Below are 27,958 nucleotides of genomic sequence, written 5' to 3'. Positions count from 1 at the left end.
ACGGTCTCCAAATTGGACCTCGTCCAAAACCCCACGAATGTGCCTCCAAGGTCTCCAGAGCAGAACGAAACGGTGAATCGCTACCACATGGCCCTCCGCAGTGGCGATCGCATCACATTTTATCGGAGAACCTAACTACAAACCGCGTCCCGATATTCACACGAAAAATGTGATCCTAAACCTGAGGCGGACAATGCGATTGTTAACATATTATTTATGTTCACCTTTTGTTTTAACGAGTGCAGAGCTCATTGTACGGTATAGCTGTTAAGCCATACGGCGGCGGCGGCGGCGGCGTGGGCTGATCATAACTATTAATTGCGTATTTGTGTCGGGCGTACGGTTTAGGCGGTATAATCGTTGGAGCTCGCTGGTAGAGGTTAATTAACATACAGACAGAATAGAACAACGCGGGTCATATAAATATTGTACGGTAATAATAAACGCGAGGCTGGCTGTAGAGCACTAGGAATTTGACCTTGTCGACTGTTACGCGGTACGTGCCCCACGGCGGCGAGCACACACACAACGTGAAAAGTTGTAAAAACGATTCGATCACCTATATTATCCCCATACAAAAACACGGCGGCCGTGTACGCAGCCGTGCTATGTTTACGCGCCAAAACTCGACCTAATTAAAAAAAAAAAATAATTCCCGTTTGGCGAGATATCGCGGCGTCGGACCTTTTTATTCAATCGGTATCGTCGGTATAGGCAATATAGGTAGATAGGGTACGAGGTGAAAGTAAGTTTCCATCTATGGGACTTTTGCTTTTCGCACATTGCTGATAATAATAATATGTGGGTACTCGGGGAAGGCTGTTAAATAACGGTCACTATATTATTATTATTATAGCTTGCGCGCAAACCGGTCGGACCGGCTTCCTAATGACATCATCATCATCGTCATGGCGTCATCGACACTTTCGTAACCCCCCACACCAAAATGTCGTACACAGTGCAGCAGTGGGGGAGTGGTGGTGTTCAAAACCCTCTCAAGACTTATTTGTTCACAATTACATAGAAACGTGAAAAACGTATTAATCAAACGTAATACGTTATGGTTTTTTTTCCAATACAACTCCCCTCCATTTCTCGGGACGCCGTTGTGTAACGGTCGCGCGCCACGGGAGTTCGGCGGCGACGGCGGCGGCTGCTCAAAGGGATCTTCCTCGCGCGGAAGAAACGTAAACAAACCGACACAAAACACAAACAATAACACACTCACCTATATGGTAGTCACGGGATTTCTCGGTGGCGCTATCCCGTGGTCGTCGTATCGATTCGCGCGGATCGTGGGCGTGACCGGACGAAAGCGCACACAAATAAAGACGCGCGCGATCTCAGATAGTTTTCAACAACAATAATAATATGATGTAATATAAAAAAAAAAGCGCAACAGCGATAATGATGAAAAACGATCGAAGGTTCCTCGGCGCGCGTGGAAAATAAAAAAAACGATTTTTCAAAAAAAAAGACGATTGCGGAGCGGATATTATCCGGAGGAGACGACGACAATAGCCGAGTGCATCTGACGTACTATTGTTGTGGCCGTCGTCGCCGTCGGCTGTCGGCACGACTGCTGCACGGGAGTCGGTTATGAATGACGTACGCGCACCACGAAAAACGGATCGGCGTCACTGGAGCGAGTGTCGTGAGGGACCGGGTAGAGAACCAGAGGATTCGGCGGCAGCCACCGGCGCGCAGTGTTGCCACTCCGGCAGGCGCCGCACTATTCGACGGTGTCGGCCAATATTTGACTTTCCTTGTGTAATAATAGGTATATACGTTATTATTATTTATAATAATGTTAAATTCTCGCACGCGCAAAAAACCTTTTTTAAAGTGCACCAAATGGCTCACACCCAGTGTGTTTCGCACTGCTGCCCTGTTGCACTTTTCGAAGAGTGATGCACTGATGTGCAACGGACGACGATTTCGATCGACCGAAACGCAACGAACTTAATGTTGTTACTATTGTCGTTACTATTATTGTTTCTCCGTAACACTAAATCGTTCTTAATAGACCGCTTTAAAGTTTTAACTTTTTGGTATAACGTCCTTCGAGTATTTTCCATTATTAATATTTAGCAGCATAAAGGACATATTTTATAGTATTATAAATGTTTGTCATTGCTATTTTTTCTCGGTTCAAACTAAAACACATCCGCTCACTAAGTGGGTGGTCCTCCCTAAATGGTACTAAATATAATATGGTAATGTTTTTCATGAATTATAAATGGATTTTATAATTTTATCAGCTCAAATTCAAACATAATATAAACATAGGTACACTGATTATTATAGCTTAAAATATAAATTAAAAAAAAAATTAAAGATTTAAAAATGTTATATAATATAATATTGTACCTTAATATGAAGGATTCTAAATTAAACAATTAATCAAAACATTCAAGTTTTATAAATATATATTTTTTTGTTTAGTACACAATTATGTATAATGTAAAAACAACATTTTCACCATAATGTTTGAAAACTAGTAAATCAACTAAATTTAAGAATGTTTAAACTAAATTGTCAATAATATTATTAAAATGTATAATTCACTAATTTATTATATTAACAAGAAAACAAAATAGCGATGAAAGAGGTTTTTAAAATTTAGATAAGAGATAATATTATGTTGTATGGTAAGATGATGGTCTTAATAGCCTCATAATAATAATAATGGATAATACCTAATAAAAAATTATATTAATATCAGTTATTAAAAAAGTAATTATTTATATATGGTTATAATGTGAAGAATAATTTGTACTCAAACGTTTTAATAACAAATTGCAAGTAGACGAAAGTATGGTAATGAGATTTTTAATATTCAGTAAGTGGATAGTCAGTTGCACGTTATATTATTTATGTCTATATACTCAACGCATGCACAAAACCAGCTCGATAAACAATTTGTTTTTTTATTCATATCATTATATTGTGCCATCGATAAAATAACTTTGAATATTATATAGATAAATATTTAATTATTTATCACTATATATACCTACATGTTTAGCTTTGCAGATAATTTTAAAACGTGCATTATACTGAACCAAACGAATAAAAAATTAAAACATTATTTTTATAAATATTATTTAATGAACAATAAGGTTATGTATTTGTACGGGTAATCATTTGTAATCATTTGTAATCATATTAATACATTTATTCAATATATGATTAGACCTCACAATTTATCAAATCAATATATTACGTATATAATTGATATATTAATATCATTATCTTAGCGACATCAATTTAAATGCGAATTAGTATTGTAATAATTGCAGTATATATCATATTAGTAGAATTTTATTGAGTTTAATTATTCGCGTGTTAAGTGTAATTGAATGAAAAGCACGACAAAAAATAATTAAAATAAATTGAATATCATTAAATAATTGAAATTGCATTAACTAAAGAAGGAGAGTTTAAATGTAGAATACATATTAAAATTAAAGTAATAAAATATATATTTAGTTAAGTAGTTTACTCTTTTACAAGTTACAACACAAGTTGCTAAATTATTTATTATGTTTAACAAAACACTAAATGAATCTATGAAATACAAAGTTTCGAACAATAAGTCAATAAGAAAAACCTAAACAATTTTAAGTAAAATAAATTTCATGTTTTTGTTTAGATTTCCTTGTTTCCCGTTGAGTAAATGAACGTAAGTATTTAACGTAGTAATTATTATGACGTTTGAACCGTATATTCAATACATTGTTTATGAATGATATTGATAAATGATAAATATTTGTTTCGCTGATTACCGTTGCCAAAATATTTTGATTCCCATTTACAATTGAATTAAGTAATTAATAAAACTTTTCCGACTGCAGATATATTTCTGAGAATAAGAGTTTTTTTTATAGACATGTTAAACATTAAAATTCTTTTCAGAGGGGAATAAAGCGATTATTGTTAAAATGTCCCCTGAGACGCTTAATATGTTCTATATAAGTATTTCCCCTAATTTTACAGTTTTTATACGCATGAACAAGAAACGTTCTTATAAAAATTTTTCACATTAGCCTATACGATTTTCATCAAATATTATGTCTTTATATTTAGATCCTTTTCAAAAGCCACTCCCCTTTTATTTTATTAAAATAATTGTAATGAAGTAGAATACTGAGCTGTCATCATTACCTCAGATTGCGTGATACACAATGATTAATGATGAGTCCAGAATAATAAAATAATTTCGCAATATTTATGACATTTATGTAGAACAGATTTTAAATAATATCCAAAATTAAACTTACCCGTCAGAGTCGTCAATATCACTTATATCCAATGTTTCTTCTTGAACAGGAGGGCTATCGTATATCAATGTTTCAACCATAGATCCTTTTGAACTGCCAAACGAAACTCTAAAAATCAAACATAATAATATAATATAATATATTATAGTTTAAACTATTTAATGAAAACAATAGGTATAGATAACTAATCATCTCCGATTGTACAGCCTCGTCTGTTTTTGTTTACGTCATTCATTTTACGTAAACAAGACGTACTATAACAATATTTTCTAAAGTAAACTGACGTTGGTGGAAAAGCATTTATATAAATAAATGACAACAATAATAATAGTAAAAAAAAAAATAATAATAACATTAACCGGAGTACCCGGGCGTGGTTATTGTGACCGAATTTTCTTATCTGACCGGGTCACGGCGTTTCGTGATCAATAGTAATAATAATTATAATATACACGCAAAGGATGGCACAGGTACTCGACGAGGGGACACACGAGTAGTTCGTCTTCCTGACAAATAGTGTTGTCTGTTGTCAGCTGGCCGTTATGGTTTCCGTGTTTCTTTTCTACGTTTTCTTCTCGTTCTTTTTGAATTTACTAACAAAAGAAATTATTATACAATCTGCACTACTATATAATATGGCGCGGTGCGATAAATACGCGTCAACGACATTAAAATGTATCTATATAACACAATGCACACGAATGAAAGAGAATGGTCTCACTCCGTGCGTGTTTAGAACTCGACTCGTAAATAAATTAATGATACATTCTCACGATCGTGTCTTACGGGTTTGTTAAAAACTGTCAATTGGAACATCGCGACGACATGTAGAACTCCACGCGTACCTATATTATATATACGAGCGTGACAGGATAATATCATTCTTAATATTTTTTTTTAATTGGTTTAGCGGTGGATAATATGATTTTATTATTAAAAATAACGCATGTACTTAGGTGTATACAAATATTTTAAAATAAAATAAAATCCAAGGCGTCCATAATACTTATATTACTATTAAATGAAATCGATACTGTATAATACACAATATAGTACGCCGTATCCGCCCCCGATGGTCTAAAAACTCCTCAAGGCGATGGTAATACTATCAGAGCTTAAAATTCAACTTTTTTTTAATACGCATCAAAAAATATATTATAATATATCCTTGTATATAGTACCATACGTATTAGGTACGTTGCCGTTGCTCAATAGTCAATAGATTAGTAACATTACCATAAGGAGAGTGGGATGCGTCAAGCAAACAATTTATGCTATTACAATATATACATATATCATACCCAATACTATTTATGATATATTTATTTATATTAAGATCGACAATCGACTCTTTAAATAATATTCATGATTTTATTATTGTCACTATTATAACTGATAAGTGTTATTGCGCTAAGTCGTGGGCAGAATAATACATCAAATTACTATTACACTGTTATTTTCTTCAACACAATGCACAACCTTCGGAGGATTTTTTAAAAAATTTTATTGGTGTCGTACACTAATTGATGATTTTTCGAATACTAAACACGTTTTTTTTAAATAAATCACAGAATAATCGAAGTCATTCAAATCCGTTAAACCAAACATTAACGTTTTCGTGAAATCATGTAATTAGAGTTATATATATATATATATATAGTGTCATTATGTTTGGTATGATTGACATTTCGTGAATAATCATCAATGCATATTTTACAAATTTTTAAATATTTTAATTTTTACTTATTTAAACACTTGGGTAGCAAAATAAATTACAAGCTTCAGTCACGTAGACATTTTCTGAAACCATTTTTGCAAGTGAATACTGCACCTTTTGATTTTACTTCAACATTTTTTAGATAGTCATTCTTCATATTATATTTAATTTTAAAATAATCTTCTGTCAGAAATTTTAAATTAAATTTTAGAAATCACAGTTTACATTTGAATCTTAATTCATATAGGTATTAGGTAGGTAATATTATCAAAAATGTAAAATTTTTAAAATAATCTTTTTTTTAATTCATTGATATTTAATTGCTGTTGTTTTTAACGACTATAATGCAGCGGAGAGAGAATTCTAGAAATGTTTATGCATATTAACTACATTCATCAAATTTTGAATTAAAATTGTTCCAAAGTAATGAAATCTGAAAACTTTTATATAAGAAATTTGAAATTATCAGTTCTTAAAAATAAAATTATTTCACATGGTAAAATTAAATTTTATGGAATAAATATGTTAAATCTTTTAAAAACGCCAAAATGTCGTAAGTGGAATAACGTGGGTTTAGTAATAATTGATTAAATCATTTATTTTCTTATGATATCCTCCTCGGACACCCACATATTTTGAAATGTTTATAGTATTAATGATTTATGTTGATTGGGTTTAAAACTTATTAAATCTATTCTGTGCTTAAAACCTGTTGTATATATTTTAAACATTTATTACTAGGTACCTACCACAATTTATTATATAGCATAATATTACTACTCTATAACACAAGTAACATTTTATATAGGTACCATTACTATAATAACCATGTGTTATAGGTTAACTAGGTTTTAAAACTTCGTTGTAAAAACTATAGTATAAAATCCGGACTAAAATATTAAATATATAGGTGTCTATTGGCTAATATGTTTTATTTGGACCAACGTGTTTGAGTAAAAAGTAAAAACTGTAATGGTATAAAATTAAAGATCACAACACATAAAAATAAATTAAATGTAAATCCTGTAACGACACGAATAAGTTCATATTATATTCTATGCAGCTGTTCTATGGCAATAATTACCCATACAACACAAGTCTAATTAACCACAACAATAATAATTATGATATACTCTTTTGCACTCAATTGGGTTTGTTGTGCAGTTTTTAGCGTTCCTTAGCAACAATAGTAAATTTTAATGCACTTTTCTGTTCATTTTTGACGTTGTTTATATCGTTTTTTATTCATATTCATTCGTGTCGAAAATTGGCGCTGTGTAACCCACTTCCTTACTAATGCTACAAAATTCAACCTTAATGTGTCGCATAATATATATTATAATATTATTATGTTTATTAAATTTCAGTTCTTGACTATTGATTTATTACTAATCTAGCAGCGAGAAACCTTATTGTCTTCAACGTTAGCCCAATATCATGTGTTTTACCCTAACATTTAACTTACATCCTGTTTTAAATTAGTTATACCGTTCGTACTTCGTATGGTAAACGGATGCGCACTTATATATATATAATAATAGATACATATAATAAATTATATGGTACCAATCGTATGGGTCAAACTGCCTTATTATATCTTTTTCTCCGAAAAATATTCCCAGTATTTATTTTTCTATTTGTTTAGTATACCCACAATTATCTTAAAGAGCATGTGAGAAATACGAAACCACGTATATATATATATATATAAGTATGTACCAACTATCATTCCGAATCTATGCGATGAACCATTTTCTACTGCAATCTGCAGTAGGTATATCACGATTTTGGTACCTATCCTTGTATATATATACAGGTATAAACATTGTACTTGTATACTTTCACGTAGAACATTTACTCCAATAAAATAATACACTTTTTGTCGATTTCATCGATTCGTTATCGAAATTATAATTTTACATTTACAATTACATAAATTAAATAATTATTTTTTTTCTTTTAAGCTGGGATTAGATAGATGTTCATTTTCAATAAACCAAACATCACCAACTCAATAATAACCGACAGCATTCATAATAGACTCTCATGATAATTATATAATATCAGACGTTCTATTTTTCTCCTACAGCCGGAGATTAAAAAGCTTATTCAGGACGCGTAATATACATTTATGACGTTCAACGTTTCGTGCGCTTGCACGATTGTGCCTATTTTATGCACCTAACGTTATTCAATAGAGCTGATACTCGTAATTTGATAAAAATGTAATTTAACGTTTCGGTGATCAGATTCGGTCTCGTAAATTGGCCATTTGCAGTTTCCAGATCCCTTCCGGATAGGGCGATGGGTCGAAAATAAAACTAACACGCTAGTGCACGATGATGTAATTACCACTGGGCGGACAGCCGCGTGGGAAGAGACATGCTTAAAAAACCGCGACAAAATAATATTGTTGTGCAACCCGATTCGAAGTTCATCTAAATGTACTTACGCATAATAAAATCGTCGTATGGCTACAACGACGAAGGATGAACTAAGACGTGTATTAATATACATAATAATATTATGTCGAAAGAAAAATTAGTCTTTGTATAATGACCGCGGGCTGATGTCAAAGAAAATGTAACGTCACAGTTCTGCTGTACAAATGACATAAAACTTTGAGCTTAAATAACTATTATTAAGCTGTAAAAATAAACAAAAGTTATTTATAAAATCTAGTTAAATTTGCTATTAAAACATTTTTATACATCCGGTCGTTATATGTATATGGAATATGTGCGTAAATACAATTTAACGGGTTATATTATTAAAACAATACCTACCTACGATTCCATTTGAACTTATAGCCCGATTGGATAACCATAGCTCATAATAAAGAATACGCAGATGAAACAATGTCATTGGTATTATTTCTAATAATATTAGAAATAATATTGCAGTTGAACAAAGAGACGTTTAAATTGTGTATAGGCATATTTTAAAATACTTTAACACTTCTTAGGAACAACTTTTTGCAATTTTAATTTTCTAAGTTATAAATATATATATTACTTATTATAGTTATTACTTCTTAGTTATCATAAAATTATATAATCATATTTTAATGTTGTTCAAAGATCATAAGTATTTAGTAATTTAGTGTCTATAATTAAAAAAAAATTGAATGGATAAAAAAAACACGCATGCAAATATAAAACGATTTTTTTTTTTTGGGGTCAAGGCACAAATTTTACGACAATATATTTCTATACGTCATAAAATACAATTTTAAACATATAATTTATTGACGACCGAATTTCGTGAAAATTGCTTGTTTTCAAAAAAAACTTATAATATATAATGTTTGGTGTGAACAATTTCAACGTTGTATAGTTTTTTTGTATATACCTACAATATTATGATAGTAGATTACTATCCAAATTACTTTTACATGGCTAGGTAGCTTATTTTTAATAATCTTAGTGACCTGCAGAATTTTAACGTATAATTATTATATATTCAAACAACAAACTATATTTACAGTATTCATTACATTTTTAATGTTTTGGTCTATTGTGAAGCTTATTTTTTAACATGACTAATGTACTTATATATAACATTTAAAAATACTTTTTTCTAGCATATGACATTTGCCTTTGTTCGGTCTACATCGAACACAAGTGTTGTTTCACATACACTGTTTATATACAGGCTGTTTTATTTATTATATATATATGCGTATATATACTTCCAAAGCTTTAATTTAGAGTTTAATAGTTTTTGAGCTATGCGGGGTAGGAACCTACTCGTCAAAATGGGCAAAGTTTTGTATAACACCGACTTATTGTCGATAGGGTGAATAGAGCAGGAACTGCACCTGTCAATAATCGTGTTGAATGAAAAATTATGTATTTTTCATAAAGAATAATATCCTAGCCTATTGATAATATTTTAATGACAAGAAAAGTTTTGATAATCAATATTTTTATTGTTGATTAGAAAACACCAAAAACAACTATTAAATATTGTAAACCTCATATTTTTTATTTAGGTACAACTCAATAGTTTTTACTAATAAGTAAATAAAGAAACGAGGTTTTAGCAAATAATTTCTGTTTATATATAGATAAACTAATATGAGATGCCATATATTTAATTCACTCGTAGGCGGATGAAATATTTTAATTTAATTTAATAACTACTGATAACTGGTAATAATGCATTGAGGAAATAATACTCATGGGAATATGAAATAATAATTAAAAATATTATTTTTTTTAGGTAATATAGTTAACACTTAACAACTAACAGGGTATTATTATTATTAATAATTCAAATTTGTATTTAAAAAGTAAATTGGTGTTTTTAAAACAATTTAGTTCTTATATCTTTGGCATATTTTAATTTGAAAATGTTTAGTAAAATGTAGGTATACCTACCTACTTGAAGTAGAACGAAATATACTTACAGTGACTTTATAATCAACACATAGTCAAGTATTCACTAAAATTATTAATTTAAAAATGTTGAAACTTCTATAAGTACTACCTATATACTATTTGTTTTAACTTGTTCTAAACTTCTAAATATACCTAACCGTTTAAAATGAAAAAAAATGATATAATATACCCATAGACCTTTTACTATAGACCACCCCATCCAATATCAAATACATTGATAGTCGCGTGCCGACACGGCGCATTGATGCAGCTCATTTAGTGTAAATATATAGGCATATATATTTTGTACCTTACGGTGGGAACGTGACGAAAGCCGGTATATTAATGAAAGGTCTATAAATATAGGAACCTACTTAGTTGATGAAAAATATACCAAATTACAAGTTATTTATGATATATCAGGAGCTTTTACGAAATTTCATAATATTACGTGTACCTATATTTAATGCCAGATTTTTAAAGCCAGATTTTTTGGCACTAAATTATTATTTGTGTTCCAAATATAATTCAATGGTTTTCTAATAGAAACTGTAAAATAGTTTAAAATATTTGGTCATCATGAAAGAATCATTGAATTATTCATGGTATAGACGTAAACCTTTATTTATAAGCTATTAATCATAGGTTAGATTACATAGGTACACATAGTATATTATATACTGCACAGCATAGTGGCGTATTTAGGTTTTTGTCTTGGGAGGGATATAATAATGTTATTCAGTAGCTTTAAAGTTAGAGGCCTTAAGTTAGAACTCCGAAAACTTTTTCATATTATATACAACCTATTCGGGGGAGGGGGGAATTGATTCCCTTGATCTCCGTCCCGTAAATACGCCATTGGCATAGTATAATATACTTATATTACCTACCAAGTCCTAATAATATTTATATTTTTGGAGGATTTCATAATTTTTAATTCAAATTATATAAAAATATGTCAATATTCAAGATACAGGCGAATATAATATTATATCCTTTCTTTAACTCAGTGATTATAATCCATTTCAGTGATTCAAATTTTAGGATGAAATAGACGGTTAGGCGGTTGGTCTAATCGATCATATCAAGGTCCAAATCATAAAATAAGAGGAGGCACATGTAAACACTATAGTATCATATAACATAAAATTGTTTTCGGGTTGGTGGTAATAATAATAATAATAATAATAATAATAATAATAATAAATATGAGTAGTTCTTTCCATTATTAGGTAATATTAATTGGGAATATTTTTATATTGAACTTTAAAAGCTTAAGCAAACAAATAGTGTTTGTAAGAATAAAAATGCTACTATTTTATTCGGACAAAATAATATATGTGCCTAATAGGTTTAGGTAACAGCGACACGATGTCACAATGTATGTCCCTTTTTTCATAAATACTATTCTATAATTTGCAATAGGCGGCACCAAAATCGGTCTCGGAAATCCTTAGAGACTAAAGGGTGAACATTTTTTACGCTCTTTTAGTTTTCTGGATAGTTTGACAATGAATTGAAAAAACGTAGACGGTATTTTTACACAATACTTACGGTTACATTGTCAACATACAAACTATTGAAAATCAATAATGTATGTATACTAAGATTTTAATATTTTTAAAAATAAAAAAACATTAATTTTCTATAACAAATATCATAATAACTGTAAAGGTTAATTTGGTGTGTTAATACAGGAAGGAAATCTCAGATATGTATTATGTATAAGGAAAAGTTCATAATTGGATTTTCTCGCATATTTATTTATTCATATAAAAAACGAACTCAAAATCATAAAATTAGGAATAAATATACCTTTAGCATTAATAACTACAGTATTAAATATGTAATACAACGAGGTGCCTACCTGAACCAAACCACTGAAATCATATTACGTAAGCTTAAAATTAATGGTACCTGCAATAAGCTAATTTAAACACTTAAATAATTTAGATTTCAATTAGTTTTGTGTGCTGGATGATATTATATATTATAGAGGCCGTAGCTGGTAATTGGCATTTTAAATTTAATCTCATGTACAATATTATATGGTCACATTAGATCAAGGATTTTCACCCGAATTAACCTATGGGACATTGGGACCCTATAGACACCTTAAATAATCCAAAATGTATAAGCTAATAATACAACCAGAATCGTCTCGAGTGACTAAACAGTAAAATTAACCAAAACCCGAGTACCGAATAACATATCATATATACCTACTGCTAACACCGAATTAATAAGTATATAACTTTTGTTAATTAACATGATCTAACATTTTGGTTGTAATATAATATTTTTCGATGATGAAGAATTATTGCTAGTGTATTAATTAATAGTTATTAATTATTATATGGGTAGGTACTTTTACTAATTAAACATAGGAAACTGACTACTGGCCACCTCACACTAATATACCTACTATTCAAATTTCAAATGTAGATTATTTAACTATATTAGTGTCAAGTAATACCTACGTTAAACATAAAAGTAAATATAGGTACAATATATGTAAATGTTGTATTTACACATTGTATATATTTTTGTATTACCTATACGTCATATAAATTTGAGATACTTTTACCGGGTAGATTAAACAATCACTAAACATTTAATTAATCAACAGTAAGCTAATATAATGGTCCCTTAAACATAATATAGTATGTATATTATAGATTATAATATCTATATGGGTTTTGTAAACCCGAGGAATTTTTATTTTTTACTACTAAAACTAAAAATAAAAATTCCTAACTAAAACTTAAAAAGATTTTGCGCTATACATGCGTACGTGTGTTTGTGGATACGTTATTGAATTTGGTGCTACTAAATCAAATCCATCAAATTTAAATTATAATTATAATATAAAGTACTAATCACTTATCTGTATGAATGATATACCCATACCAATCTGATGATAGAACTTTTAATATAAAAAGGTCAAGGTTAAAATGTGTGTTTACAAAGCATCTGATTATTAATATTAAAAATCATCAAAATTTAGTTATTCTTTGAAAAAATGTTAAATATGTACATTTTATATAGTACGTAATAAACGATTTTCTAATTATAAACACTAACATTTTTAACACGGAAGGACGTCACAAAAACCATTTTTTCATTTTTAATATCCACCTACTCATTTCATCCTAAATATATTCGCTACTTTATTATATATACCTACATTGAATTATTCAATAAAATAGTTAAAGTTAATAAATTAATAATGATTATTATTATTATTATTATTATTTAATATTAGGGAATATTAATATCACTTTTTTTTATTGATCTGGCAACTATGGCCATTAGCATTTGTAGTGGTACGGTTGTTGGTTCGGAACACGTGTATCGTGTATATTTGGCGAGGATTTGTCACTAAAACAGGGTGGTCACCCATCCGGGAATTAGTGTCACCGGCCAATGTTCGCACTCAAAACACGTTTTGTGACTGAGGACAACTACCACGCCACACCAGATCACAGTATCACTTTTGTTTATACCTATAAGTTCATTACATTTTATAAGTGACGTATTTAAAATTACGATTTTTTTGGGGGTGCGAGGGCGGTTGTATTTATCCAGAGCATAGTGACTCAAGAGTCAAGCGGGATCATGAGTGGACATTTGAAGTTGTGACGATTCATTGGTTGGCACTTGGCCGAGAATTCGAAAGCATATTTACTTATATTATAATTTATAACATACACCTAACCGGCTATATCCCTATTATATAATAAACCTCCCAAGTACAATGATTAAAAATATCTATAAAGTAGTGAATTTTTCTTTCTTTTTTGCATCGACATCAATAACTCTAGGATTTTATATTCGTGTGTAGGTCGCGGCGTGCGTATGCGCGTTTGAACCACTCTTGAATCTTAATCGGATCGCGTGTTATGTTACGATAGCTGAACGCCTGAACATAATAACAATAATGACGATTAATTGCACTCTACACGCGCAGTAATGCAGACTGCAAGCAATTCCGAGCACACGATTGTCGATTAAACGCGGAATTTTAAATGTTTTTTTAAACGAGCACAGGATACAGATATCTGATTATTACTGTGGTACATTTTATGTCCGATATTATGTGATATAAATACTCAGTATAAATTAGAGTATAATACGCCGTCCACATGCACCCCAAATTGATAAGAACCGGTAAATTGAGTCAGATTATAGTCCAGACGCAACTTGACCAACTTGACTTGTTATTTACGTACATGCAAATCGTGTAATCTTGATTTACTTTCTTAATTAGGAAATTATTAATAATTTAACTACAATGCTGGGCAAATGGGTAATGGACATCAATGATTTGACGTGTTGTCAGAGTTGAATAGTTTAAGTTAATATGACTTTGATTTATTAACGAAACGTATAGGTAACTATACTTCGTTTTTTTTTTTTTTTTTTTTAATAATAATATATCTAAATGAAAAATGAATAATAAAATAAAACAAAACTAATTTGAAACTGTAAACCATCTGTAATATTTTAATAATAAATAAATACACATTATTAAAAAAAAAATAAGTAGGTACACACTGTCTATACGTCTTAGGTGTACCGGTGCATAATAATTTTCATAATAATATATGGCATAAGCGCAATATTGTATGTAAGTACACAAAGCGAACCGTATCGGAGTGTGTTCGCAAACGGAGAGCCAATCCGTCGCGGTGCGTGGCATTACACTTTTTTTAATAGTTATTTATATATATATATGTTTACGGAATCAAAAACGGAACGCGTTCATCGAAATACGCGAGATAAAAGAAGACCATTATTGTTGTAGTAATAAACAGAATAAAAAACCCGACGATGAGTATATTATGACTCTACACCTATGTGTGTTTGCTGTATAGTAAATTACTATAACCAAAAGTCGGTGGAGTGGGTTATGTATCGCCTCATAATAAAATATAATACACATTTAATTGATTACACGTAGGAAATTGTACGAAGAACCTACACTGTATGTCAGTTCACGAGCTATACGCACATATATTATATACAGACAGAGTCTGACAGACGCATATAACAGTCAATAGAGTTTTCATAAAATTCTGCGTCTGTACACGATTGGGCAACGACGGTTTAATATCGAATATAATATTTGCAGCTTAGACTCATAAACGTACACGACAACTTATATACGTACGCATAAAGGGAGATTATTTTCGCGATCGATTTTTTTTCGGGCTGAACGACATCAAAGAAACGTCCAGTTTGACGAAAAAATAATACGCAGTAACATCTGCATTTTTAAAAAAAAAACTTTTATAGGAGGAAGTGCGTTTTTTAGCGTTATTGACCAAACTTTCTACCGAGATTTACAAACATTCATTACCTACCTATATGTTTAAATATATGATTAGATTAATTTTACGAATATTTTAATTTTCTCGTATTGTATTCAATTTTGTTTTATTTTCAATTGTATGCAATAGTTGTATTATTTGTTGTTATTATTTATAATATTACTAGGTAGCTGATCCCATGCAATTCGTTACCCGTAAAAAATTATAACTTTTATTTAAAATAACTCCTTCTGCATACAACTTAGCCTCTCTGGTAGGCTATCCGACTACGTCAGATCGAGAACAATGTGCTACAGAATATCAAGTAGGCAATGTGCGAAAATTTGATTTGATGCATGCTTGTACCTCATCTGCCCGATTAACCAATCCGACCAATGGAAACCAAATAATATAACATACTAATTTTTACTAATTATTTCTTCTATAACCAATAGCGACCGTTTATAAATAAACATTTTCCATCGTAAATCTTAAAATCCTCGTTGAGCACCTCCTCGGGTTGGACCTAGGAGGATGAATTATGCTTTACGACCTATTCTTACACCTACCAAATAAACAACCACAAACGCCGTGATACGATATTTGTATATATTAAATTAGTTACCTCTATGTATTAATTAATAATAAATGATAAAAATATTAAAAAGATAAAGAAAGTAATATTTACTATATGATTATTAATAATAATTTTATTCGATTTTACATCAACTGCGATAAAGTTTTAACTTTTACGTAGGTTATATTATACATTAAAAAGAAAAACATTTTTTTTAAATACATATTATTACCAACCGACCTTATATTAGAGGTCATTTGATTATTAAATCAAAAAGATCTTTAATTGGAGACCAAAAACTCATGAGCTTAGATTTTTTAGCAGCCGATTATAACAGTTTTCTGTCATTTGAATCGATACCGTTTCTATTATTTGCGGACAGAGCGGTGCAGTTAAAAAACAAAAAACCGTTGAACGTAATCCGTAAAATTAAACTTGAAGACGAAAATACAAACTAACCTTTTGGATGCAGCCGGTTTGGTGGCCGTCCGTTTACTATCGTGCGTGGCCGGCAGCACGGCGTCGATGATGACGCTGGATGCGATGCTGCCCGTGCTGTCCTCTTTGACCATAGTTCGCCGGACGGGCGGGGCGGGCAGGGCGCCGAACCCCTCGCGCGGCTGGTGGCCGTCCAGCTGCTGCACGTTGAACGCGACGACACTCGGCGTCGGCCGGCTGAACCGGTGGTACGCCGTGGCCGCGGACGACTTGTGTTCCAGCGTCAGCCGGCTGGGCACCGTTGGCGGCTTGTCGCTAACGGATGGCGCCATGTACGACAGCATAATACAGTTGACGGGCATTCACCGCCGGCAGGTCGCTGCAGTGTGGTGCGTGCGGCTGCGGGTCGTCGTCGGGCGGCAGGAAACCGTCGGCTGCAAACAGTCACCCAAACCATATACGATGGTATTACAATATTTTAAGCATACTTACAGACATTGCAAGTAGGCACATCGTGTATTATAGGTACTACGATTGTTGTATTATTATACATATTTTCATATATCCGAACAACCGCGCGGTATAAATAATATTATGTTTTGTAGGCATATACTATAATATATAGGTATGTAAAAATATGTAATATACAACTGCGACAAGTTGTGACATTACGTAGGCGTATCGTCTATCTGCTTACGAAAAATAACGGTGTAAGTTAATATTTTACATTATTACATTATGTAATATACATGACGTGAGTTGAGTACCTATACTATACATATACAATATATACATAGCAACATTCGAAACAATTGCTATAATATATGGATGCATGATAGGCGTAAGATATTATATTTTATAGTAATATGATACATAAAATATGTAAGCCAACGTAATTGTATTTTGTTTCATTTAAAATTTTTAATAGATTTTAATTTATTGGAAAAAATTGGAGTTGAATATTTTTAATTTTTTAGGTTCAAACAGCTGTGGAGCATAACTTGGTTACAGGCATACAGCCTCCTATATTCTAAACTAAGAATAGTAACGCGTAATAATTAAACTATATATATGAGCTCGACGCATCGTTCAGGTCATAATAATAAGTGGCATTTATAGGTGGGACGAGGGTCCATCTGGCGGATGCAAAAATTTTATTTTGCTCCCCTTCCCTAAAAATCGAAAATAAATTTGTATCTTATATATGTATGCGATGCATTAGTTCCATAATATATATTTTTTGTTCTAAACTTCTAACTTGATTTAAAAATTCGTAGACCATTATACAATATATATATATTTTATACTTTTATAAATTATTCACGCTTTATTATATCGGCACGTGTAGACAACATTAAAAACAATCATTTCTCTATACTTGGTCATTTTTATTAATAATATTATCTATTACCAAAAAACCTGCAGTTATGCGTAGTAATTTTGCCTTTTTAGTAGTTATCGAAAACCTAGATAAAAACCTATATAGGTATAATTTAGCCAATCTATATACTACACCTATATTTAACAAATTATATTTTGTGTGTCGGACTCCAAACAAGTCTGTAATTAATAATTGTAGTGAATATTGTTGGATGTTGTTCGCCGCACAATTGTCTATAACTTGTATAGGCGTTCATATTACCTATATTTATTTATTATATTAGTGTAACATTTGATAGTCATATTTGACATCATATATTTTTGTGCTATAGGAAAACCAAGTGTTTCACGATTCATGTAATAACAACGTCGACACGTCGTTACACCGTACAATTGTGTACTATCTATAATATTATGCTTATAGTACAAATCTCTCTATTAAGAATAGGTATTGTACATCAAGTGTATACCTACTACACAGTACACGCACCTAATGATACAATTGCAGCTGGATATAATAAAACGACGACGACTAGCAATATATTATAGTACCTACACAAGATTAAGCCCATGAAGAATTAAACCTATACGTAGGTATAATCTTACACCCATAATGGATCATGCCGATCACTGACAGTGTAATATACTATAAGTCTACGATACATTATAATATATTTAAGTCTTATGCACTGAAAACCATCCCTATACGAAAACGATCGTTCTCCGCGAATGTCTCGGTGGCGTTTCTAATCTTTCTTGTATACCTTAATGGCTTAATGGCTTATATTGTAATACACCTTATGTACCTTACACGCTGCGTATTATTTCGCGTGATCTTCTCATACGTCAAGCATAATATAACGAGTGATCGGTGTCCGCGTATAAAGTCCGTGTGAAGAAACAATATTAATCTCAGAACATATACAGACACGTCAGTCAATGTTGAAACTTTTGACATAGTATATTTATTATTTATGCTGAATTAGTATAGTTACACGCGAGGGCTGAACCCCAACGCGCGATTAACAGTTTCTGATAAATTGTCCATTACGATAGGGATCGACATCACGTAATTCACCCCATAGTTTAGCTCCCCGTGGAAGTAAAAAAACCATTACAAAATAGTGTTTGACTGATGGAAGTATATATTATGTTTTATTTATGGCATGACACGGTTGCGAGAACCTTTTTGTCTACTAAAATAGTATATTTGTAAATAGGTCTACAAAATAAGTCTACTTCAAAAAATTAAACTTCAATAAGTGTCTAATAATTATTAATAATAAAACGATATAGGTTACCGACTATAGGTTTATAGACTATATAGGACATAGGTACATAGTACTATATAGTATATTATATTATAATATACTATATAGTTTAAAAATTATTTCAACGTAGAGTTGGACATTAATATTCACATAAGTATACCTAACATTATCGAATTAAATTATGCGCAATAAAGATAAATATATTAATTTAGACTGGTATTGGATTTTACTTCAATATCATTCCGTTGGATATTTCAAACGATATAAATCCGATAATAATCGGTTTATTGTTTATAAACGCATGAATTCGTCAAATATATGGCTGACTTAGTTTCTAGCTAATGCGTCGATTTAACCAAGAATTGGTTTTAAATTTTGTGTTCTCTCGTCTTCATCGTTGACCAGGTATCTGATTAGACAATATTCCGATACTCTGATGTCTATATAATATTCATTGTTCCGAGCATATAATAATATAAAAATTATATTATACACCGCCAATTAGCGTAATATGATGACCAACTTTAGATTTTTTACACATTTTAACATTTTTAATATGACAACTATTTTATCGATCGGCTGTTGGATAATAAAATGAAAATTGAGAATAAGTACCTATTATAATATGTATTGTGGTATACGAATACGATTATACCCACTATATTTCCACATGAGTATTTCTCGTATTAATATTAAACAAGTTCCATCCACTAAGCTCTCAACCATCGAGATCTGACACCGAACACGAATATAATATTATATTATTATGCACACGTATTTTTTATACGATCGTCTCTTTTACTCTACCTTATATAATTCTTTAATTGGACAATTCGACCACAATAATACATATACCTATACCTAATATATTGGACTGCACGGCTCGCCTACTCAATAATTATATTTGGTCACGTATGTGCGCCCATAAAAGCGCCTATAATACACACAAGCACACACATACATATAACTATAGTCTATAATATTATACACTATACCTATTTGCCCGTCCCAAGCCAATTGTCTCCTTTATTGTTTACCGGGTATAGGTACACTTTTCATGGTTCGCCAAGCACGAAATATTCCGAAATTTACACAATATTGTACATGTTTATGTGAACGAATGTATGTAGGAACGAATGAGTTTAAAAATAATTCAAGTGTTCAACTTTTACTTGAAAAGTTTACTTAGGTACGTTTGTCTTTGCTGTAATAACATAGCACGACGGGATGTATTCGGTTGCGAAGAGAAATTATAAATTATGCAAAACCATAACTAACGATACGAATGTAAGATAACATGTTAGAGCATTGATCATAATAATATATAATTGTTTTAACTACCTACGTAATTCTGAGTTACATTTCACTTTCATTGTGCGAAAATTATCATAATATGAAAGGTCCTACACATTAGTCATAATATTATTATATATACCGACTTACTGCGTACTTCCGTGTTGATATAATAATTATTAGAATATAATATCAACAATATTTGTCATTCATTACGTTTATTATCATCGAAGGTATATGCAACCTATAATCTATACATTTTAATCATTCTATCGTACCAATAGTTGGGTTTGGTTGTCGTTAGGTAGGCGCAGAGTATTCCGAACTTATATTAATGAACAGAGTCGGACTGGCCCAGACCGCTAGTCCGCAATTGCGGACGGGGCCCCGGCTTCTTTATGGTAATTGGGGGCCCCTGATTTTGTACCTATTAATATTATTATTTTTCGTTTAGAGTAAATAGAAATACGAAATAAACATTTTTTTTTTTCAAATCAGAAAACGTATTTTTGTTTACAATCTTGAGAAGTTCTCAATAATTATTAAAATAATGACATTGTCATTCTACGAATTTAATAGCTGTCTATATACAAATATGCATCATTGATTATAAACAGTGTACAATTGTTGTGGCTTTTAAGAGGACGTCGCACCTATACCTATGTTGTCTCCGCCTTACACACGTACGGCATAGCAATAGCATAGCAAAAACGTTTTGGCACGGCAAAGAACCGAGAAGGCTACAGTCATAACGAAGAAACAACATTTTCACCGCTTATAAAGGAGAACTTTGGCTGTGCAATATAGTTTTTATTTTTTTTATATCACTTATGCGAAAAATGTTCCTATTGTTTTAAAATCCATTATTATTTATGTTTTTCAAACTTTAATAACTTTTTTTGAAGTTCCGATAACGAAAAAATAAAAACGATATTGCACAGCCAAAGTTCTTTTTTTATGTGGTGAAAATTTCGTTTCTTAGTTATGACTGTGGCGTTCTCGGTTCCTTCCCGCGTAAAACAATTTTTTGCTATGTTGTATACATTTGTAAGAGTAAGACGGTATGAGTATGACTTGGTATTCGCATTATCACTGATTGTAACTGAATTATTATATATTTTGATATTAAGTATTGTACTCGTACACAATTTGACACAATTTGAATCGGTGTTTTTCTTTATAATGTTTGATGTCACAGGTGGTGTAGCCAGTGTAGAGGCTACGCCCCAGTGGCGTAATTTAGGAGTTGGATACCTGGATAGGTGGGATATCCCCTGTCTGGTAATAAAAACAGGCCGATTGGTCTCTTGTAGTAAATTTACTTTGGGTCTGAAGAAAATGTCTTAGTATTTGAGAATATACTCAATATAAATTCTATATTGAAAATAAAGTAAAACCAGTTGATATATTGAATGATTGAATTTTAAATAGGTAGGTACCTACGTATTTTTTTCTGGGCTAAATAAAACATTTTCTATTTGCCAGTTGGGGGCCCTTTTTTCCAAATCACGGACTGGGCCTTTACGAGCCAGTCCGACACTGTTAATGAATATAATATTCAAAATCAATAACTCGGACGTACCTTAGAACGCATACAACGGAGACGGCTTGATTTCATAATTGTTCAACCATAATGACTATTCGAAACTCTTGATTTATAACCCTTTATAATTTCTCAAAATCCAAATCAACGCATAAATCATTAGTCATTGCATACGTATTCGCAGTATGTACTTAGTGCAAGCAAATTGTAAGAAAATAGTTTTATTATTTACTAAACATCTATTTTAAACCATGCGATAATTAAATTAAATAAATTACAATTACATTATGATATAATTATAATCTACAAGATGTTTTTTTATTTTTAATAAACATGTCTGATAAAAAATTATTCAACACACTCATGTTAACTTTGTCAGACTGTGTTAAAATAATTATATAAAATTCTACAATATATTATTATAAAATACAGAATGTAATCGAAAAAATTCGCTACACTTCCACTTGGACAAATCATTGAGCATTAATTTGTCTGCACCGCTTTCGGATTAGGTATATAAACATGTAAATATATAGTGTAAGTTACATATTATAAACATTAAAATTGCATGTAATGTCATGAATTTGCAGTGTAATATTTGCCTTACAATATAATATAGTATACTATATATTGTTTGTACCTACGCATAATTTGTTGATTTTAAAAATGGTTTATTTTAATTATAGATATGAGTCATTGCAAAATTAATGAGTTTTTCTACCCCAACTTATTATTATTCCTTCAACCCGGGAATGACGCGCCTGCATAAAAAGAGAAGCAGCTATACTAACTTGTGTCAAGTTTATAGTTAAAACTGTACCTTCACTTAGGTATAGTATAGAAACGTTTTAATGGTGCAAATAAAACGGGACTGGTAACCAAAGGTCCTATAAATTCAATTCGGCGCGCGGATTTAACAGTGGGGATGAACAATATTTGACCCGAAATAAAAATATGCTACACAATAACAATATAAACCACCTTTGGAAAATAATAAAAAAAATAACGCTGAAAAGAAGCAGTACCCGTACGCGTAGTACAAAACAACCGTCGATGTAGTATGATTTATTACCCACTATATTATATTATGTTTATATTGTAATGAAAGTTAATTTGTTATACCTACTTAGCGTATATATGTGCGCGAAATATAATAAATAAACAAAATTATTGTGCGAACGAATAAAACACATCATACTATGAATATAATGTATTTCGACGGAAGAAAAAACTCAAAGTGTACAAAGTTATAGTTTTGTAACACGTCACGTATATAATATAATATAACATATAATATTATGAGTGTTTAGGAATCAGACGTTCAGACGTATTCTATTCCAAATCCAAGGTTAAACGGGGGCTCCCACAAAAAATTAACAACGTTCTGGAAAATACTCATTGTAATCAGCGTTTTATGCGCGTGATTTCAAAGGATTCACGTTTTGATTATAGACCACGGTTTTGGTTTTGTGATTGATAAATTATTAATATTCTGTAATATTGTGTATTGTATACCTGATATTTATTTGAAATATATATACTTGTGTCCTATACATTATAATAATTACATAAGATCAACTGAGGTACATTAAAGTCCGCAATAACCATATTAATTACTTTTTTGGTATAAACAATTAAAAATAAATAGGTAGTCATCATAATATTATAATAATATCAGTTACACTTACTGTTAGAGTGTTGCCGAGTTGGTCATATAATTCTAGCATATTTTGGATAAATTATTAAAAGGTATTCATTTTATTGCGATTATATTATAACAATTTATTGAATAAAAATTAGTAATATGTTAATATAAAAAACATAAAATTACGTTTAGTATTTTAATTTGATTAAAAAATTCGCAAAGCATTTAATATAATTAGATATGCATATTTAAATTAGGTAATTCTATAAGAAACGTCCGTTCTATTGTATTTTATGAAAGCTTGCTACATGATTTAATTTTTATATTTTAAATAACCGGTTGGGTTAAGTTAACCAGTTTTGAATATTGATTTTATATTTATGGACCGTCTTGCATATATAAATTTCAGTGTTTTAAATAATAATAGTTAGTTTGAGTCCGTCTACGTGGTCTTGCAAAAGCAGACTATTCGTAGTAATTAATAATATTATAATACAATTTTGGGTATTCAATTTAGATAACGGTAAAATGCCTTCAAGAGCAATGAGGATAATTATGAAATATAATATGACATTTAGAAAACAGACTGTTCAGTAAAACAGAAATGATTAGATACGAACTGAATGGGTACAATTGCAGAAATGCAGTTAAACGTTGAAACAATGAGTTTTGTACAATGTATAAATATATTATTGTTTATTGCTTACCATCTTTGGAAAGACGTTCATGAAAGTAGTAGGTACTACATTATTATCATCGATTTATATTTATTATCCATGATTATTGATTATGTCTCGTATAAATAAAATATATCATTCGTTTTTATAAGCGTATAGAGAAAAAAATTCTGAATTTCATGTGAAGACACGTCGGAGTCATCGTTATTTTTAACGGACCAATATGTAGTTCAAATTATGATATTGCGACATTGCGCGGATGCACACAACATAATATAGGCCAATAGGTACTCTGTAGTATTAAATTGTTGCCAAAAATAATATATAAAAACGGTGTACCGAGGGTCGATCTATCGGGGACGTCTTTTTAAGATTCCGTGAGTCATTAGTCGTATATATAGTACCTATATATATAGGTACAGTGAAATGATTGTATACGTTTTGTTTGGCTGTTTTCACGGTCAAAAGTTTCGAATCCAATCGAACCACGTCGAATAACAATAATAATAATAACGCAACAGGTGACGTTTTTCATTTTTTGTTTCATTCGCTTTCGCTAACCTTCGGTTTTTGAAGAAGATTTATGGCGATCCGAATACATTTCTGTGGTAATGCAATTAGTTTCGAATTAATGTACCTACGCCCGCCGACGTTTTATTCACCACGCGCGCAGCACAGACGTCCGCAGCAGCTGTGGGCAACCAAACGTAACCCGCAATTTCCGATTATCCGACGGTGTGCGATGTCGGTGGTCGTTTTCGATGGTCAAAGTATATACGAATAGAATGTTTTTTTTTGGTTTACATACAAGCATAACCGCCATGCGTGTGTTTGTTGTATATGAGTCTACTTTTTTTTGTTTCCTCTTTTTTTTTTTTTTTAATTTTTTTTTGATTTCACAGGCATATAAACATTTTGTACACGGAAAAGCACGAAAAATTAATAACAACGTTTGTGCACAGACTCGGTCGACTGTGTAGCCTCCTTATCGTGTACGGTATAATATACTATATTATCCGGATATAGGGTGATTATTATATATCTGTCCGTGGCTAATTTCTCCGCAGATGCTTGTGCATATATGACGGGGAGTGTCACGCGCGTCGTTAAGCTTTTCGACGGTTTAATATTGGTCGCATATTGTATAATAGTATATCGATTCGTATCGGTTATAATTTTTTTCCTTGGCGTTTTTCCAACGATTATGATAAAATAATATTATATAGGCAGTGCCGATATAGTTAACTCCCGTGAGTTAATAACCGACTATCGATTGTTATTGCTTTTTATAATCAACAATAACCGCATATCTAATTATTATAGTGCTATTCTAAAAAAATGTGTGCATGTACACTAAAAACAATAAAATAAATCATAGCATTCATTAGTCACATTTTTCAAGTAGGTATATTTTCCAATATTCCATATTATAGCGATTAACGACCATATATTATGAGCATTTTTTTCTAACTCGTTAAACATGCTAATATTTTAAATATAATAGCAACTTACTGTCGGGCGTCGATGTTTTAGTGAAAACATAACATAAAAGAAGGTGTGAATTATAAATTTGTAACTACATAATATTATAAGTTTAAAGTTTATATTAATTATATTGTACACTAATTGCATTCCGACAAATTAAAAAATATACGACTAGTGTAAATATTTAATAATTACTTATGCGAAATACTTTTATTTACTTATAATTTTCGCACTGTTCAAAAAGTAATACAATTATTGTGATATTATATTCATTGATTAGCTTACGAGTATGCTATTCATATACTCATATCTATAATTTAGTAAGTAAATACTAAGTACAATACATTCTGTGATAGGCCAACCATAATATATGCCTACATAATATTATGTGTATAAAAAAAGCACTACAAGCCTGGCAATAATCGTATTTATACTTCAAATTAATAATGCAATTTTTTCTCGAATTTTTTTGAACCAGCATCACTATTTTATTTTTATTTTATTAAAACTAACACTTTTAATTTTAACACGCGTTTAGGCCTTCCACCACCAGCTAATTTAAAGCATACATTAATTTAAAAAACATTTATTATGAACAATTTTATACCTGAAGTCTAAATACCTATAATAAAATAACTGATATATAGGTAGTGTGACATATCTGAACTCAATTGTTTATAGTTACTTCACCATTGCCTAACACAATAAAACGCTGTTCAAATTGTGTTCCGGCAATGAAGCAATTTATTTCTTCATAATTAATTTCTATATATAATAATTTAAAAATAAATTATACCACGATTGAAAGCAATTACTGAATAACAAATAGCGTCTACATATTATTATTATTATTATATATACGTCATCCGGGATTGTGTCAATGTGTTCCGACGGTACTGTATTGTAATTCAATACATAAATTCAATGTTAAGAAACCTAACGGCTTCATGTACGGGGTTTTTTTTTTTTTTTTTTTCCTCTTTCCTGTTTTCCTTTTATGGAGTGTATTTAAATTTTAATACAATATGAGTATTTTGCATTTGTATAGTGTACCTATGTAGATACCTAACTTACCTTAGTAATAATATTACAAGCCCAATACCAACATACCGTTTCTCTGACATGCCGCTATAGTAATGGTTTATAAATTATTTACAATTAATATTAATAAATTATGATTTATGATTAACGAAGAAGTGTTTTTTTTTCAACGGTTAAATTCTATTAAAAACTATGATTTTAAATATTTCAATAAAAAAAATACTTTTGTGGAATGTATAAGCAATGTGGAATGTATAACGCAGTCAGGGTCGGCGTTAGAAGTATTGGTACCAAGGGCGAAGCCATGTTTTGGCGCCCTCTACCACCTTTACACAGTTAAAGTAAAATTTAGTTTATTAGTAAGATTAAATAAAAATAGCGCGAGTATTTTGTATTTATGATTTAATTTTAATATAATCATAAAAGTAATTTTAAATTTATTACTTATATATCTTTAACAAAATTAATATTAGTAGCATATTAGAACAATAACTTTTCTAGATTTTAATTCAGATAACGGTTTGATTGTAAATTTGAAATCAAAATGTGTAGGTAATTTTTTTATTGAAATAATGAAATGTGTAAAAACAATAAAAAAATTCGTTTTCACCATTTTTCAGAAAAAAAAATTCATTAACTATAAAAAAAAATAAGACATAAAAAGAGTTATTTTATTGTTGATTTGCAGGTATACGGTAGTATACCTACTACTAATGCTCCGAAATTTATGTTTATGGTCTCAGATAGTGAAACACAGAAATTTAATTGTTTTATGTATAGTCCTAAAAAAGTAATTAATTTATACAAAATCTATAGTGTATAATATGTAAGCAATTGTACAAATATGGATACATAAGTCTCAAATATTATAATTTGGTTACGATTATTATGAACATCTATATATTTTATTGAAA

The 27,958-nt window shown here is 30.6% G+C and overlaps 1 protein-coding gene across 1 annotated transcript in view; it reads right to left on the bottom strand.

The window, feature by feature from the left end:
• Window positions 1-27,958, bottom strand: part of LOC100167481 — a 46,857-nt gene that overhangs the window by 7,713 nt on the left and 11,186 nt on the right. Inside the window, exons 2-3 of the mRNA XM_008184939.3 lie at window positions 16,731-17,143; window positions 4,284-4,391 (exon numbers count right to left, since the gene is read on the bottom strand). Coding sequence (XP_008183161.1) covers window positions 4,284-4,391; window positions 16,731-17,071 — 449 coding nt within the window. The 5' untranslated portion in view covers window positions 17,072-17,143. The remainder of the gene's footprint in view (window positions 1-4,283; window positions 4,392-16,730; window positions 17,144-27,958) is intronic.

This window comes from Acyrthosiphon pisum, chromosome A1 (genome assembly GCF_005508785.2).
Source record: "Acyrthosiphon pisum isolate AL4f chromosome A1, pea_aphid_22Mar2018_4r6ur, whole genome shotgun sequence".
Classification (NCBI taxonomy): Eukaryota; Metazoa; Arthropoda; class Insecta; order Hemiptera; family Aphididae; genus Acyrthosiphon; species Acyrthosiphon pisum.
This window is presented reverse-complemented; position numbering and strand designations above follow the sequence as displayed.